This window comes from Poecilia latipinna, unplaced genomic scaffold (assembly GCF_001443285.1).
Source record: "Poecilia latipinna isolate Pla-1442-1.1 unplaced genomic scaffold, P_latipinna-1.0 Scaffold1705, whole genome shotgun sequence".
Lineage (NCBI taxonomy): Eukaryota > Metazoa > Chordata > Actinopteri > Cyprinodontiformes > Poeciliidae > Poecilia > Poecilia latipinna.
Window position 1 is genome coordinate 49,980 of NW_015114321.1, and position 16,540 is coordinate 66,519.

A 16,540-nucleotide genomic window follows, 5' to 3' on the forward strand; every position below is an offset into this window, starting at 1 on the left:
TGTAAACACCGGCGCATGGCTAACAGCTCTCAGTACCATTAGCATACGGTGTAAACCGTTTACAGTGAACGTCACAAAGAAGGAAAGTTTAAGGAGTCAGTACTTTTCCGATCTCCTGTAACTATGAAGATGTACAAAATAACAAGGCAGCATGCTTATGTTGCAATTTTAAAATGTTTTATAAGTTTTAGGTACAAAAATAATTCCTGTAAATTGACTTTAAAATGAGGAATATAAGACACCTGAACAAACACACACAAATTATTTCTTTGAGGCAGTTTCAGGAATTTGGTGTCAGTGTTCTGAGTCAGGGTGTTTTTAAATAGTTCTCTCTCTCATCTCCAGAGGAGTTTGTGTTCTAATGACAGCTCTCCAGAAAATCCAAAACGGTTTTAAAGTTCTGAAAGAGGCCAGATTTATGGCTCCAGTAGCCAAATTTACGTTTAATTGGACAATGACACACACACACAGGTAAAGAGCAGCTATAATTAGCCTCCCCGGGCTTAGAGCGTGTTCACACACACAGCAGCATGCTGCCTTGCAGGACTTAGCTGAATGAAGCCTATCGGCTCCGATCTGCATGTGACTGCATGTATCTGTCTGTGCTGTAAGAGGATTGGACAGTGCTGACACCCCCCACCCCCACACTTCCTACCTTTAAGCTCTCGCTGTATGTTCCTGCAAATACACCAACAAAGTCATGTAGCATGACTGACACCTGTGTGTACTGTGACTCAACAAGATGCGAAAAGCAGCTGTTGCCTTGGCCCACATGCACAAACGATGCACGGTGGAGCACAGAGGCCGCTGACCGGTGTCAGTCCGCATGATTTAATCAGCTATAAATATCCGAGCGCACACAGAACAGAACTAATCCTGCTGAGTCCAAACAGACCGACGCTCTCAGACAATGCTGCGGCTTCACACAGGAATGATTTGACAAAAAAGGATTCATTCTGATCCTCAAACATCTCGCTGCTAATTGACAACTGGGACAGAGGTCGCTGGTTCAATAGGAATGATGACTTCACAGCGAGTTATGGGCATTAGAAAAATACAGCAAATATGTTCTCATACAGGGTGCAAAAACACAAAATATTTGTTCTAGTTTAAAGTGAAATATCTAATTCAATTTGAAATGAGAAAAAATTAATGGAGAACCTTATAACACATTTTTCCCGTATTATAAGTGAAATAATCTGCCAGCGATGTTTTTAAACTTCAAGGTTTTAGTGGCTCATCTTCCAACATCAATATAAAAGAAAGAGGCATTGCTGCTGCTGTGTGTATTGTTAAAGCGTCTTATAGCTCATCTTCTTAATTTAAATTATTTTATAATGGTCAAATAAAGGGCACTAGCACCATAAAATAACTCTAGTTTCTATGGATGCACGATATGATCGGCATGTTATCGGTATCGGCCAATATTAGCTGTAAAATGTAATATCAGACTGATAACTCATCGATATAAAAGGCGTCAGATATATATGATAAACCAGTGACAATGATGCCTGCAGCACAGCACAATGTCCTGTTTGAGTGTTGTCATTGTCTTAGAGAGCAAATGTCATGAATAAATGTGACACTAAAAATAATACATTTAAAGTGTTTCATCATTTTCAGCCTGCTTTTTAGGATTTGCATTTGGTAGCTGGCTAAATTGACAAAGATAATACAGTATTTTAATTTCACATTAGAGAAAGTCATATAGTTTCAGTAAGTATATTAAAAAAATATATTGGTTTTGGTATTGGTTATCAGCCAAATGAATTTTAGAATATCGGATATCGACCAAAAATCCAATATCATGCATCCCTACTAATTTCCTTTGACTTTACACAGCTGACTTTACGTGGTGTCATCACTAGTCTTCGGTGAAAATCCAATCTACTTTTCACCTTCACTGACTGACTGTTGAAGTGTCGATTCATTTCTAAGTCCTGCGGTACAGCTGGACGTTAGCAGGTGAAGATGCACTGCAGGACTTATGTTAGCTGTTGAGCGCTTGGATTCTATGTGCAATGCAAATTCCCACTTGTGTTACTGACTGAGCAGACATCTCTCCTTGGCCTCGGCTGACCACATGCATACACACAGCTAGTCAGGCTGTGTGCATATATACACAAACACAAACTGTCTGTGTGACCTCAGTTGTTTAAATATGCAGCAACCTCCAAAAAATGTTGAAGCAAGCTCAGACAGAGCACACTTCCTTTCATCTTCAATACATTTCTATCACTCTGATGTCTCCAGGTGAATCAGTTTGACTGATTCAAGCCTCATAAGTCACATGGGTTTTCCCATTTTGATGCAAGCTGACACACAGAGCACTGAGTCAGAAGCCAGTCTGGTGTCAGGGGGAACATCACTATCTGCCTCTGAAGAACAGAGATGAATGGCAATCAGCTGCTTCTCACACATACAAAAGACTGAATACAATGACAACTATGACAGTCTACTCCAGGGGTCCTGGAGGGCCGGCATCCTATATGTTTTAGTTCTCTCCCTGGTTTAACGCACCTGGATCAAATGATGGCTCAATAGAGGCCTAAGGAGAACATTGACTTGCTGAGGAGGTTGTTACTACCACCAAGGAGAGAACTAAAACATCCAGGATGCCGGCCCTCCAGGACCGACTTTGGACACCTTTCCTGGTCTACTCAGAAGCTGGAAAAATAAGATCATTAATTCAATTACAAACTCCTCTTTATAGATCACTCTGACTTTTGACATCAAACAAGGTGAAGCATTTTCAGATCATGAGGATGAAGTTGCAGAACCAAAGCATGGTGGCTTGCAAACTGCAGCATATCAACTCAACACCAGGAGCTGAGCTCTGTGTTGACATCTTCATACACGCAGGTTGTGGGAGTATAATTTATTTCTCTGCCACTTAGTGCCATTTTATAGAACGCATAAACAGGATGCTCTGAAAGGTGATGTGATTGACTACAAACAAATGTGTTCATGTAACTCCACAGAGTAAAATATAAACGCAGGAGAGATCACTCAGAGTTATTTTGGTTTGAGCATAGTAAGAGTTAAGGAGCCCAATCAGAGATCATGGTGTGATAAACTCTTTAGAATACAGGATCAAATTAAATTATTATAATGGGCACTTTGTAAGTATTTTCCTAAAGAAAGCAAGTTTCTCTGTTGGTGGCCTGAAAGTTGGAAAAGTAAAATATTTGCTGTTAAAATTATTTTTACTATTCCCCAAAACTTTCTATATTGTAAAAAACATATTTGATTGTACCTTAAAAACAAAAATAGTTTCCTCAAAGGATTCTATGATTATTTTAAATATGTTTTAAAAAGAAGTAAAACTTCAATAAAAATAGAGCACATGAGTTTTGCTAATAAGCATAGACTTTAAGAAAACAGCTCTGGCTCTGAGGACCTGTTGCAGACAAACGGAGCGCAGGCCTTCCTTTCCCCCAGCCCCCATCCTGAGAGCCAGAGTGGACCAGTCCCATCTGCTTTCATTGTTAGGCCACAACACTAAGCATGGAATATCAGAGACTCCCCTTCGAAATCCACGAGGGCAGAAACAAAACCAAAACAGCCAAAGGAGAACAACAATTCCTACCTTTATTACGATCCACAAATGCCAGCACAGGGAATCCCCAGTTGGCAACGGAAGGCCTCTAAATGCAACCTCCCAAACCCGTTCTGGCAACGTTTGTTTTTGGTAACAGTGAGGAACTCTTTTTTTCCCTCCCTGCTGCCTCCCTTTGGTTCTCCCTGCTGTCAGGAGCAGAGTGAAGAAAGGTTGAGAGACAGAGAGGGAGAGACGGAGGGAGGGGGTGCAGTTGGACTGCAGCCCCAGGATCTATTCACATGTAAATGCCCCAAGGAGCTTGTACTAATCCCTTAGAGGAGCAGGACTACGCCCTCCTCCCCCGTCAGGATCATTTACCCAGCAGTGACTGAGCTGTCAGCCGGAGAGCCATGGATGCTGCAATCACCACTGATAACAGCTCCAAGTCTCTGACGTCACCCAGTTAGATCACGTCAACACCTGCTGGGTTTTTCATGTGGTCAGTAAAACTGTAAAGCAATTTGACGTCCAACTTAGAAAATCTGTGTTACAGGCCATTATTTAGTCTGGAGAAGGAAGTGATGTTCTCTAAGTAGCAGTACAGAGAAACCCATCCAGGATATTGCAATGGTTTTTTTGGGGGGGTTTTTGGTGACTGTTGCGTCCTACAATGACAGATTTTGCATAACCTATTTCAATAAGTTGTGATCAAGGTTGCTATTATTTTAAGCTTTATTTATTTATTTTACCATAACATGGTCTTACAAAAAAGTTTATTGATTTTGTGCTTAAAATGCTGCCAAACTGGTGGTGTGACCTTTTCTGTTTCACCTACAGATTTCACTCCATGCTGCTGTTTTGTTATTCAGAAGCAGCTATGAGGCACCGAGAAGAAACCTGAAGCCTCTCCTTCACAATTTACAGAACAGGTTGTTGCTAGGGTAACCACGGAACAGCTGAGTTCGTTGATGCCAGTCACTTTGCTCAGCTGGCCGTGAGAGGTTGAGCAGCTGAAGTCTTTGCTCTGCATACATCTCCCAGAATGCTGAGCAGTTCTGGATCAGAGCTTATTGAATATTCTATATATTAAATATTGAATATTCGATCAGATGTATTATCTATTGATATTGATCAAGTGCCTATTGTGATTTGTTGTCCAGCCCCAAGTTAGATGTTTTTTTTGCATGTAGGAAGAATAAAGTCATGATTCCAGGTTTGAGCTGTCGCTCTGAAAGATCTCCTCTTGTAGCCGTAGGTAACTGCAGGTCTAAACACAGCATAAGAAGAACCCACCGATACTCCCCTTAGCTCCACTTCCTGCAGCGAGTTTAGTTTCAACAGTATCTGCATGCAGTCCACATCCACTGTGTCAGACAAGTAGCACAGTGAACTCTGAACTAGACTCTGCATGGCTAAAAGTATGGTCAGACCAGGTGGTAAGAGTGGAGAAAATAGTGTTTGGTTTTGACAAGTTGACAAACACAGTGGTTATGTGGTTTCTAGTGTCAGGCTGGGGTCTCTTTAATCTTACAGCATACAGGGTCTCACAAATGTTTCCATACCCAATGAATTATTCCAAGGTTTTTAAAGAACACTGCTATATTTCATTCATATTCCATCCATCTGCCACATATGGCATCTTATGGCAGGGCCATTGAGGGAAGGATACTTATCTCCAGCGGTCAATGGGTGAGAGGCGGGGTCCACCCTGAACAGGTCGCCACTCACAGGGAAACACAGAGACACACAGGATGGACACACTCATAGCTAAGGGCTAATTTAGAGAGACTGAATAAGCCAACAGTCAGACTTTTTTCAGATCCTGAGAGGAAGCCAGAGTACCTGGAAAGAACATCTAAGAAATACCCCAAGTTGGGATTTGAACTCAAGACATTCATGCTGCAAGGCAGCAGTGAAAGGGGTAGCACAAGACTGCAAAGTTAAATGGAAATTAACTCGGTTTTCACAATTTTCTGACATAAAGAAATCCGAAAAGAGTCTAATGCATTTGAATTCAGGAAAGAGAACAACATTCATCAGAGAAGCAGCCCAGAGGCCCAGTTGGGAGATTCTGCTCAAAGGAAAACTGTTGTGCCTCGTCTCCACTGAGCAGTATGGTGCGGTTCAGTACAGTATGGGTCAGTGCAGGTCAGTATGCCATATATGGCATATTCAGGAGAGATTTTCCACAGTTCTCAGTGTCTCCAGCTGGACTCCCACTGGACAGGCGTAGTTAAACCCAAACACCTAGCGTAACATCATGCTAGAGCAGCGACAAACAATCGTTATTCGCTACCATGTCATAACCGCTACCTTCACTGCTTTGTCGTAAGCAATGACATTTTTCTGTACCTATTCAAAGGATGCCAATACCTCTGCTCTAACTGTATCGTATCATTTACTTATCAACTTCCAACTGAAGGGGGCGCAGTAACGGCTGTATGACATGGTTTCAAAATGGAAACAGACAAAATATCAAACCGATCTGACGCTCAGTGGAAACGAAGCATTAGTGGTTCAGTCCTATTCCTGCTGTTTGCCATGTAGAGGACACAGCAAACATTTGGTACACGGTGGTCTGTTCTTTATGTCCAACATGCACAGAGTAAGACTTAACACTACACACTGACATCATGCTATAAAATACTCTCTTCATGAGCAGAAGAATGTGGTCAGTGTGTTGATGGGAAGGTGGATGGAGTTCATTCTGGAAGAATATCTGTTAGAAGGTGAACAAGTATTTCCAGAAACTTACATTTAGAGTCTTAAAAGGTCTCAGCAGGATAAGTCTGATGTACAGTAAACTTATCACAGTTTGGTGAAACACATGATGACTGTAGACCTGTGTTTTTCTACTGAATGAATCTATTAATGTCTTTCAAATCCACTGAAACGTCCAAGCGACTCATATTTCCACCTATGACCATGAACCAGGACATAAAAAAAACAATCTGGTCTTTATCTGGTTCTAAAATTATTTATAACTATCCTCTAGAGCACTGTAATAAATGACATAACCTCACACTGACAATATTTATAAAACAAAGATGAAGCCCAGACAGAGAGAGGCTGTGTGTAAAAAGTTCCCCTTTACTTATTCCCTCAGCTTTCAGACAGGAAGCATCATCCAGGTGCTTCAAATCAAGTTCACTTCATTAACTGTTACTCTGTCGGCTGCTCTGTAGCGCCATGACACAACGCCGCACCATAAAAACATCAGCAGCGATCACAGAGAAAGAAGCAACTGTTGCTGCCATTGATCTGGTCATCATTCCACACAGCAGCCTGGACATCCCAACAGGCTCAGCCCAACGTCAGAGTGCGAAGCTCAGAGAGACGACCAGAAACCAGGAAGCTGCGAGTTGCATCTGACTAAAACTCAAGACTTCTGCAACGTCATCCTTTAAATGCAACAAATCTAAAGTAGAGATGTTTGCCCAAAACACATAGAAGACCCCACAGAGTACACCATGTGGGATGACTCTGTGTCCCAAAGTACTCTAGAGTCCAACATGAGACCATCTGCTAACGATCAGGACGGGGTGAAGTCCTTTGCTTCATAAATATTGTCCAGATTGATATTTGCAGTGTAAGGTGATGATAGGCACCCATTTCCGCTGGGTAAACCATGACAACATGAAGATGATTTGGATTCAAATATCATTTTTACAAGAAGATATTTTTCATAGGAACATGGAGTCCACACTACTCCGCTAGACTTTACTTCCACTGATTTAGTTTAGTTTAGTTTGCCCTAAACTGGAACTGGTCCTTTAAACCGATCTTTAGTAAACTATAAAGTCTTTTTTAATGCAGCCTCGAGTATACAAAACCACACACTGCAGATTACAGGATATTTATCAGACAAAAACAACCTCAAAAGTCTCCAGAGGTGCATCTTAAACCCACAATTTCTAAAAAAAAAAATACATGAAGTCATAGAAGTTCTTCTGAGAGACCGATTTTTAAAAACGATTTTAAACATTCTTTTAACGTGCAGTACAGAATGCTTTTTCAGACTGACTCAGTTTGTATCCGTTTAATAAACCAACTCATATCTGTACATTAAACTCTGTTTAGAAGTTTTGTCTAATCTAACAAGAGGCATTAATGAGTTTTTATCCCTTCATATTCTGAAAGATTATGATATTGTTTGGGTATTTTTAACAGCTGATGGGATTCAGATTATTCTAATCTGATCCTTGACTGAAGGGATTATAAAGCTTTCCAGCTCAACACAAACAGAACCTGGATTATGATCGGTGCTGTAATAAGAAAGCAGGTGGTGTGTGTAAATGTCAGGGTGTTTTGACCAAATGCAAGTTATTCTGGTATCTCAGAGGGCAAAGGAAGAAATCCACTTCTCTTTGCTGCTTTATGTCTTCTTTAGAATGAATAAATATGCTTTCTTATTTCTTTAATTCTATGCCTGGAAGTGTTTCATTGTTTTAGATGTACGAAAGTTGAACTTATATCTAAACATAAAAAAGAAATAATTATACTATGTAAACAGATTAGAATCTATTTGAAGTTATGGGTTAAAATATTTTATGACTGCTTCTGGCTACAAATGGCTAGCTCTGAAAAATAAATCCATATTTTTATGTTTAAATTAAAAACTGAAACAATCCAGGATTCAGAGCAAAGTGAAAAGTGTCAAATATGCTCTTTTCTAATAGCAGTTTTTGACCATTTTCTGTTCAGTTTCTGTACAGTTTTGCTTTTCTTTGTGAGAAATGAAATGCGCAGAAAACCTAATTTGAATAGTTAGATGGTCAAAAATAATTACATACTTATTTTTGCAGAGAATGAGAGGCGTTAAAAGTTATGCAATGTTCAGTCAGTTTGCTGTGCTTCCTGAGTGAAGAAGGCAACTGTCTCAAATGCAGTCTAGTTTTCATAATGAGCCTGTTAGAGTCCAGAAAGTCCAGCAGTGCCTGGACAGCAGCAGCTCAGGTAAGACAGAAAAACATGGAGCCCTTAAAAACAGTAAAACAGGAAGGAGAGAGCAGTTCATTACCTGGTGTGGAGGCACAGCTGCCTGCAGTGACACACATTCAACTGGGCAGGATGTCATATCACTGTGTGTGTGTGTGTGTGGAGAGGCGTGGCTGCGTGTGTCGGAGTGTGTGTCAGAAGATGACACATTTCCTGCTAACAGGAAAAAATGGTTTCCTGATTAAACCGTCTTAACTTTCCCCCTAACACGCTGTGACATGGCCGTCCAGAGACGCTGGCCTGGCTCCAGCTCCTGCAGACGTCTCAGGCTGCTTGGAGCGTTTCACAACATCCAACATATTGTGATGTTGGATGTTGTGATACTTGGCTCTGTGGCCAAGTATCATCAAGGAGATGCTCTACATTGTGTTAGTCTGTTACATGAAATAAAACAAATGAAAGTTTTTAGGGAATAAATACTTTTGCAACATGCAGGTGTACTCTAAATTCATATCTAAAGCTCTTGAAGTTCAGCTTCTAAAATGTTGGTCTGAGTTTACATTGCGGCCTCAACAGCTGGCAGTAGATCCTGAGTGGGAGTGGGCTCTGCCTGGGTGGGTTTCTCACTATTAGACACAAGCAGCTCATTATAAATACTCCGGTCCATATAGCAGCTGTTCTTAATAATTCATTCTGTCTAAACCTAATATAAACGGCCCCTCCTGCCACTGGGATAGCCCCCCAGTGTGAGACAGATATAGGCTGGAGGAAGCAGCTACTCCGTATGGCAGGATTCTTCTGATCATTTTCCATGAAAGCCATCAGTCAGGTTCAGATTCAAATACAGAAAGTTTCCTTTCACATCTTAAAGTTTCTGACCTGGAGGTCCAGTCAGCATTCATCAGACCTCAAATAGCTCCCCCTAGAGTCGCAACCTGCTCCACACAACTCTGAGACAGCAAGCTGCAGGAAAATGTGACATTGCACAGACTAATATTGCAATTAGCTATTTTGTGCAGTTCTATTCAGTCAATAGATCCATATAGATGTCTATATCTGTGCATTATAATGTGTTGGTAAATCTGCTTTGCTCTGTGGTGAGTCAGTTTGTAATCATTTTGCTTTTATATAACAAATTATGCACGAGTTTGTTCTTTAGCATAAAAATTGACCATACAGATGAATACCACAGAACAAAGCAGGCCAGCAGTGCATTCTGCTCCATAGCGCAAGCTAATTGTTTCATTCTCTGTACTGTACGGATGTTTTATTTTCTCTTGTTCTTCTGGCTACTTGTTTGCTTTTCTAAAACATGTTTGAAATAAATTATTTGCATCCATTTTCTAACACCCCTGTCCTTAGTTGGGTCAGGAGGGGTGCTGGTGCCCATCTCCAGCTAACGTTCTGGGCAAGAAGCGGGGTCACCCTGGACAGGTCGCCAGTCTGTCGCAGGGCAACATTTAGAGAGAAATTTAAAGAGACCAATTAACCTAACAGTCATGTTTTTGAACTGTGGGAGGAAGCCGGAGTACCCGGAGAGAACCCACCATGCACAGGGAGAACATGCAAACTCCATGCAGTAAGACCCCGGGCCGGGAATCAAACCCAGGACCTTCTTGCTGCTAGGCAACAGAACTACCAACTGCGCCACTGTGCAGTCCAAAATTATTATAAATTATTTCAAAATACAAATATAAAAAAACAACTGTGTTCAAAACCAAACCTTAAAAAAATCTCACTGCCCTTGTCAAGCTTTCCTTTACAGGTTCAACCAAACTATCTTAGCAATGAACAGCTAACAAGATAAACCTATTCTAGTTATTATCCTGTTTTTACAGCTAAGTAATTTGCTTCTTGGAGATTTTTTTGTAGTTGCTAGAATATCACTTAACTTACTGTTTATCACTGAAACCTTTACTTCACATCATCAACAGGAAGTGTCAGCTATCACTTTCAGCTGTAGGGGCTGACTCATTTTTAATTGACTCCTGTGTGTGAGGAAATGAGAGCTTTACATTCCTCTGTGTGTGTGTGTGTGTGTGTGTGTGTGTGTGTGTGTGTGTGTGTGTGTGTGTGTCCAAAGTTATATTTGCTACACTGTAAAGACTATTTATCCAACAAATACTGTGCTGTGAGGGCCGACTGCTCTTTACGGGGCTCAAAGCCCAGGTCGTAAGAAGATGCGCTGCAGGTAGAGAAGGGGCCTCATCAGATTTTAGTCTCTGACTTTAGTTTATATCCAGACAGGAGAACTTTTCAATCCTTCTTCAGCTGTTCAATGTTTTCTGTGCCTTTACAAGATGTTCTAATGATGTCACAATTTCTTATCTTTTACAGAATAGTGCTTAAGATATATTTGAGTTAACTGCCTGGGTAATCAGTAACTGTATTCCGGCCAAAGAGTAAGACTTGAACCTAGCTTATTTGAAATTCTGCAGGAATGAAGAACCAGCACTACCTCCACCATCCTCACAGAGAAGACGGCTCCAAACAGGCTGCCCTGGAACTACAGCTGCTTTGCTCCTCTAACCGCCGCTATTGGCATTTTCAACAAGGTTACTCCCTGGACGTCAGCCATGCAGCTAACACAACTGGTTTTCGCCAGTGGACAGACAGCAAAGGCTCTCCCTGTACCCCATCATGAATTAGTGTTCATGTTTTTTGGCTGTATTTACCCAGAATGCACTGCGCTATGGCCTGATTCCTGCTTCTGAAGCAGTCTCTGGTCCGCTTAGTGTTCACATATCCATTGGAACCGGCCCAGAGTTCACTTCAACCAAAACTAGACCTTGGTTTGTCGGCAGACCAGTTTGCTTTCACACCTCCCCAAACAAAGCGAACTTTCTAGTCCAACAAACTAGAAATTGGATTACAGTGGATTGAACAGAGCTGGTGAGAATGCACCATAAGTAGACTAAGGCTCTTGCTCAGGGCTGACTGTTCCATCTCTTCTCAACATTTCTCGTCTTGGGTATCTTAGATAATATAAGGTGATTAACGCCTATATACAGGTAAAATATTCAGTAACTTTATTTGTCAGGGTGTGCATAAGACTGACATGACACTGTCATAAACATGACATAACACCTGTCATGAAGATGAAGGAGTCTTCATGAATCTTTGTGACTGTTGTCATGAAGTGTCATTCGATAAGGAATGACACTTTTAATGCTTTAAAGTTGCATTAAAAGGCCATTAAAATTGTCAACTTTGCATTAAAAACATTCATGAAACCTATTTCATGTTTATGACAGTGTCATCTCAAGCTTATGCACACCTCATCAAATACAGTGTTATCAAATATTCTTTATCAAAAGCAGGATTACTTGCTGTACTAAATGTGTGGTAGGTTTATTGAAATGCACCGGCAGCTTGGTGTGCAACTGTAAAACTAAAGAGAGTTAAAGATCCAGACTTGTGAATGTACCAGTAATACTCAGAGGAGCTGATACTTCTGATGATTCTGTTTTTGATTTCTTTTTTATCCATTGTATGAATTTGTTGACTTAGAGATGGAATGTACAGTATATTGTTCTCACTAATTGAAACGTTGCCTGTAATGCTCCACACAAACGTTTCCTTTTGGGCTGACTGATCTACAGATATAGAAGATAACTGCATGATTTATGAGGACAGCAGAGTTGTGAAGATGTAGAGCCTGTGATGTGATCTATCCGCCTGATTTACAATCAGTAATCTAAAATCATAAAATCATGGAACATCATTTAGTAAATCGTTGCGTTTTTATTGCTGTAACTCAACTTTAACAAAATAGCTTCAGTCAGCTTCCTTTCTTTTTCTTCTCTGTCTGCAGGACAAGCATGAAACTCTTAAATACATGATTTATTAACCTAAATTTCCTTGTAACTTTAGGCTTTATTTGAGTGAGGTAACTTTAACAGAAGATCCTTTGAACAGGCGCCATCTTGTCTCTTCAAATCATCTTTACTGTTATCATTGTCCATCCTGTGTGTTACGGGGGTTCACATAACAAGCTGTAACATACAGGGGGAGCTAATCTCATCTGCTGCAGGAAACACATTTAGAAGCCTTGAACCAACCAACTGGACAGGAAACCGGTTTCTAATCTGAGCTAAAGGAAGGAAAAAGTAGTGGCCTGAAAACGAGGCAGAAAGGAGGTTTCCTTATGAGAAGCTAAAGTTGGGTGTTTCCGTTAGTTGTGCTTAAATAACAAACTCTCTTTCACTTTAGGATGAACAGACAGAATCTATCATAGTTTAATATGTTTATATAGATTGCATGTAATAATTTTGCAGGCTGATACATTTTATCCAGAGTCTATGCGTTTTAATGTCAGAATAATTCATCATTCGACTGTTTTCCACAACCTGCAGAATCATTTATGGATTCAGACAAGTTGGGACAGAACATTAAAGCATGCCCAAAGAATCTGTTGCAGTTTAAGATGAAACTATAACTGATGAGTCAACAGTTAACATCATTTATTAAACCTTCAGACTCCATGAAAGCATAAAGGAGATGCTGGAGTGTAATCAGGTGAAATGTTGTGATTGTTGGAACCTCTCAGTCTGCCTGCTTTTTAAGAAATGACCGACGGCTGTAGGAAGACTTAGTGAGTTAAATGCTTCCACAACATTACAGAAACTAAGAGCGCACTCCCGATGGGATCACTAGTTAAATGATTACTTTCATGACTGGTTTATTTCATTAAAACACACTGACAAAAATATAATTACAACAAAAATAGCCTCTACTTCTCCTCCTGTTTTCCTGAGTGAGCGCAGGAAGGAAGGAAGGAGAAGATTAGGCTCCAAGAACTTTTTATAAGCTTTTAATGGCAACAAAATGATCTGAGCAAAGCACCACATAGAGAAACATAGTAAGTCCAGTGTAAACACCCATTAGTTCAAAGCAACCTGTAATTCACAAAACATGAACACACCAGCATGTTAAATGCTCTAAATGGAAACTTGTGCTAGATCAGATTGAGAATATTCTCATATATATTGAGTTGTTGATGAGTGAGTCATCAACAACTCACTCTGATTTTGGCATTTGTGGAGTCCTTATGAAGCGTGTACTTCAAACTACCAACGGACAGACGGATGGATGGCTGACAGACATTCTGAAGACAGGCAGACACACAAGGTCATTGCTGAAGAAGCTGGCTGTTTTCTGTATCCAAGCAAATTCACAGAAAATTGAGTGGCAAGAAGTGTGATAGGTAACAGGCCTTGAGAGGAATGCCAAGCAAATCCATTCCAGAAGAGTTGCCACACAGACGAATACTAGACATGGCCTATAAATGTGGCGCTCTCTGTGTCAAGATATTCCTGAACCACAAACATGTTTTTTGACTGTTTTTTATTTATTTATTTTTTTTTATTATAAATCAACCATATTGTTGCCTGAAAAACTATTTAAAAGTTGGGAAATCTTTTTTAGTGATTCTGCAACTGATGAAAAGTCTTTATTCAGTTAGTTTGATGGCACAATGCAAGAACTTCTTCCTGCTTTACAGCAAAATAAGTTTCAAATGAAGACGTAAAGTCTATAGGGCTCACCTTCAAACGTGACTTCACTTGATGAGAAAGAGCGTTTTTTTTGTTGTTTGTTTTTTTTTTTTTACTTCAGCAACTTCCAAAACTTAATAATGTTTTCACATTTCCTTAGTGCACCATGAATTGTGAATGGCCTCCTTGTAGAGGCAATCACTCCCCTGTCAGTCTTCTGCTGATGTCACTGTGAAACAAGGAGGCAACAGACGCCACACTCACTCTGAAGCTGCAGAACATGTACCTTCTGAGCCACAGCTGCCCACAGGATGGTGGACAATTAACCCAGAATGCAGATTGAATTAAATAAATTTGATTACCGCTATTGAATTACATTTTCCAATTCTCAGTTTCAAAGACTTGATTAAGACCCAATGCATGCCTCAGCACGTGAAACGGTATATGAAGGCTTGTTACTTGTAGAATGTTTTTCCTTTTGGAAAATAAATTCAGCAGCTAACATGTAGCGCCACTGTGGATTTCTTCTGCTCTCCTGTGATCTGTGTACATATGTAAATCTGTCACTAGCAAATTTTGCTGGACAAGAAATTGTTCCGGACGTTATGGCGGTAAACAATAATATTGTTGTGTTGAGAGTAATATAATACAATGTAATTCTGAAAGATCAATAAACTTTCAATTCTAAAGAACAACAAACAAAATGAATTATGAAGTCTCTGTAAACAAAACTGTGCTTCAAAACAAGGTTTAGCTGAGACCAAAACACCAGATTGAAGACTTTGGTCATCTAGTTTTTGGTAGAAAGAGAGAAAAGAGAAAAACAATAAATCATGCAAATGGAAATTATGGAGCTCATTTTAATTTATCATTTGACTGACTGACTGACTGACTGACTGACTGACTGACTGACTGACTGACTGACTGACTGACTGACTGACTGACTGACTGACTGACTGACTACTGCAATAGGCCTACAAAAATGTTCTCAGGGTGTTGTAGTCTGGGTTCATCATCAGAACTCTTGCTAGTTTTATTTTTTGGGTTTCACCATAAAGTTCTGATTGGGCTCAAATCCATAAGCCTTTTCTGTAACTTTAATTAGAGGCTCAAGCCCCAAGTGAATCCAACATATTATTTTAGTTAAGATTTTTGTTGAACATCTTCCAGGCAATTTGTCAGAAGCAAATTACCTGGGATGTGTGACTGATAGGAGCCCATCTCTCCAGCAAAGCAGGGTGGAGTCGCATGGCCATGCAGTGCACTACTCTTGTTACAGTCTCATTGGCTTTTCTCTTTTTTTCCTCAACTATCTACTCCTCTGTTTACACTACAATGAGTAGATTAACGGTTTACATTGTGCATTCTAGTTTGACTTTCTCTGCTGTCAAACCGAAGCCAGGGGTTTCGGTTTGGGCCATAAATCTAAACTTTGTTTCCTATAGTAATGACTTCATGTCTGATTTTGTTTGTATGCTCTAGTTGGTTTTTTACTGCTAGACCTCACACCTGAGTCCTGCTGTTAAAACCACCAGTGTCTGCATTAGGATCCGTTCTTGCCGTTTTGGCTGCTGGCCTAGTATGTTTGCTTTGGCTGCTGTTCTAATGCTTCAGGCCTTCATCTGTGAATCTACCTCAACTTCCTGGATTTCCTGCCCTGCTCCATCGTCTGTGATTAAAGTTTAGATTGATTTCCATCAACCTGCTTCCTGCCTGCTCTCTGCATCCTTCACATCTTGGAACATGACAGAATCTATCAGCTGAGTGCAGCAGAACAACAAGTTTCATCTGGCTTTCCTCTCTAAAGAGAAGGTCTACCTCCACGATGGGATTGCCGGAGCGGAGGAAATCCCCACAGCTGTGTGTCTTCAAACTGATAGCTTGGTTTGTTAAAACTGAGTGTATTCAATCTGTACTTGAGAAGACTCCTGAGTAAACATCCTGAGGTCTCATTAGACCGGATCAAAGAGACACTCGAAGGAGGCCCTCTGTTTCATCCTTCTAAAGGATGTGCTTTGGATTCACAGACTATTTGTGAGAAAAACATTCATCTACCAAGTTCAATTGAGCTGTAATTACAACCCCTAAGACAAATCCTTCATGCACAAAATCAGGTATTATTTTACGAGGTGCTAACCTGTTTATAAAAACTCCTTTAGGATTCAGAGTGCTGTTTCATTTGACCAGAAAATACTAATTATACGCAATAAAACATTAGAGTTCTAGGATTTATGTTGACACACAATGCTTTAAAAAAGTATGAACCCACCTACCTATCACCTTAAACCATACCCTCAACCACAACCAATGCTTTAATCTAAGCTGTATTCAAGTCAAGTTACCCAGTGACCTTCTTCGAATCTTAAAGCTGATAATATTTATGCTACACTTGTGCTATTTTGTGGAGCAAACATTTCCATTTGGTGCTGCTACCTTTGTAAAGACAGCAACGAAACTTTCAAGAAGTCAGCAAAGATCCAACTCCCACACATGAAACAAATTTAACAAAATTGGCGCTAATATTTAATAACATTCCTGCTGATTTGTTCTGCTACCATTTAAAAAA

General features: G+C 40.2%; 1 protein-coding gene across 3 annotated transcripts in view; it reads right to left on the minus strand.

The window, feature by feature from the left end:
• The window catches only part of septin12 (septin 12), a 70,452-nt gene that overhangs the window by 18,156 nt on the left and 35,756 nt on the right, over window positions 1-16,540 (minus strand). The window contains exon 1 of one of the 3 annotated variants that reach the window (XM_015060378.1): window positions 8,562-8,635. The exons of 1 other annotated variant lie outside the window; for it this stretch is intronic. In XM_015060378.1, coding sequence (XP_014915864.1) covers window positions 8,562-8,598 — 37 coding nt within the window. In that variant the 5' untranslated portion in view covers window positions 8,599-8,635. Of the gene's footprint in view, window positions 1-3,589; window positions 3,800-8,561; window positions 8,636-16,540 lie in introns of those variants that run through there. One more of the 3 variants, XM_015060379.1, reaches the window with a different exon arrangement.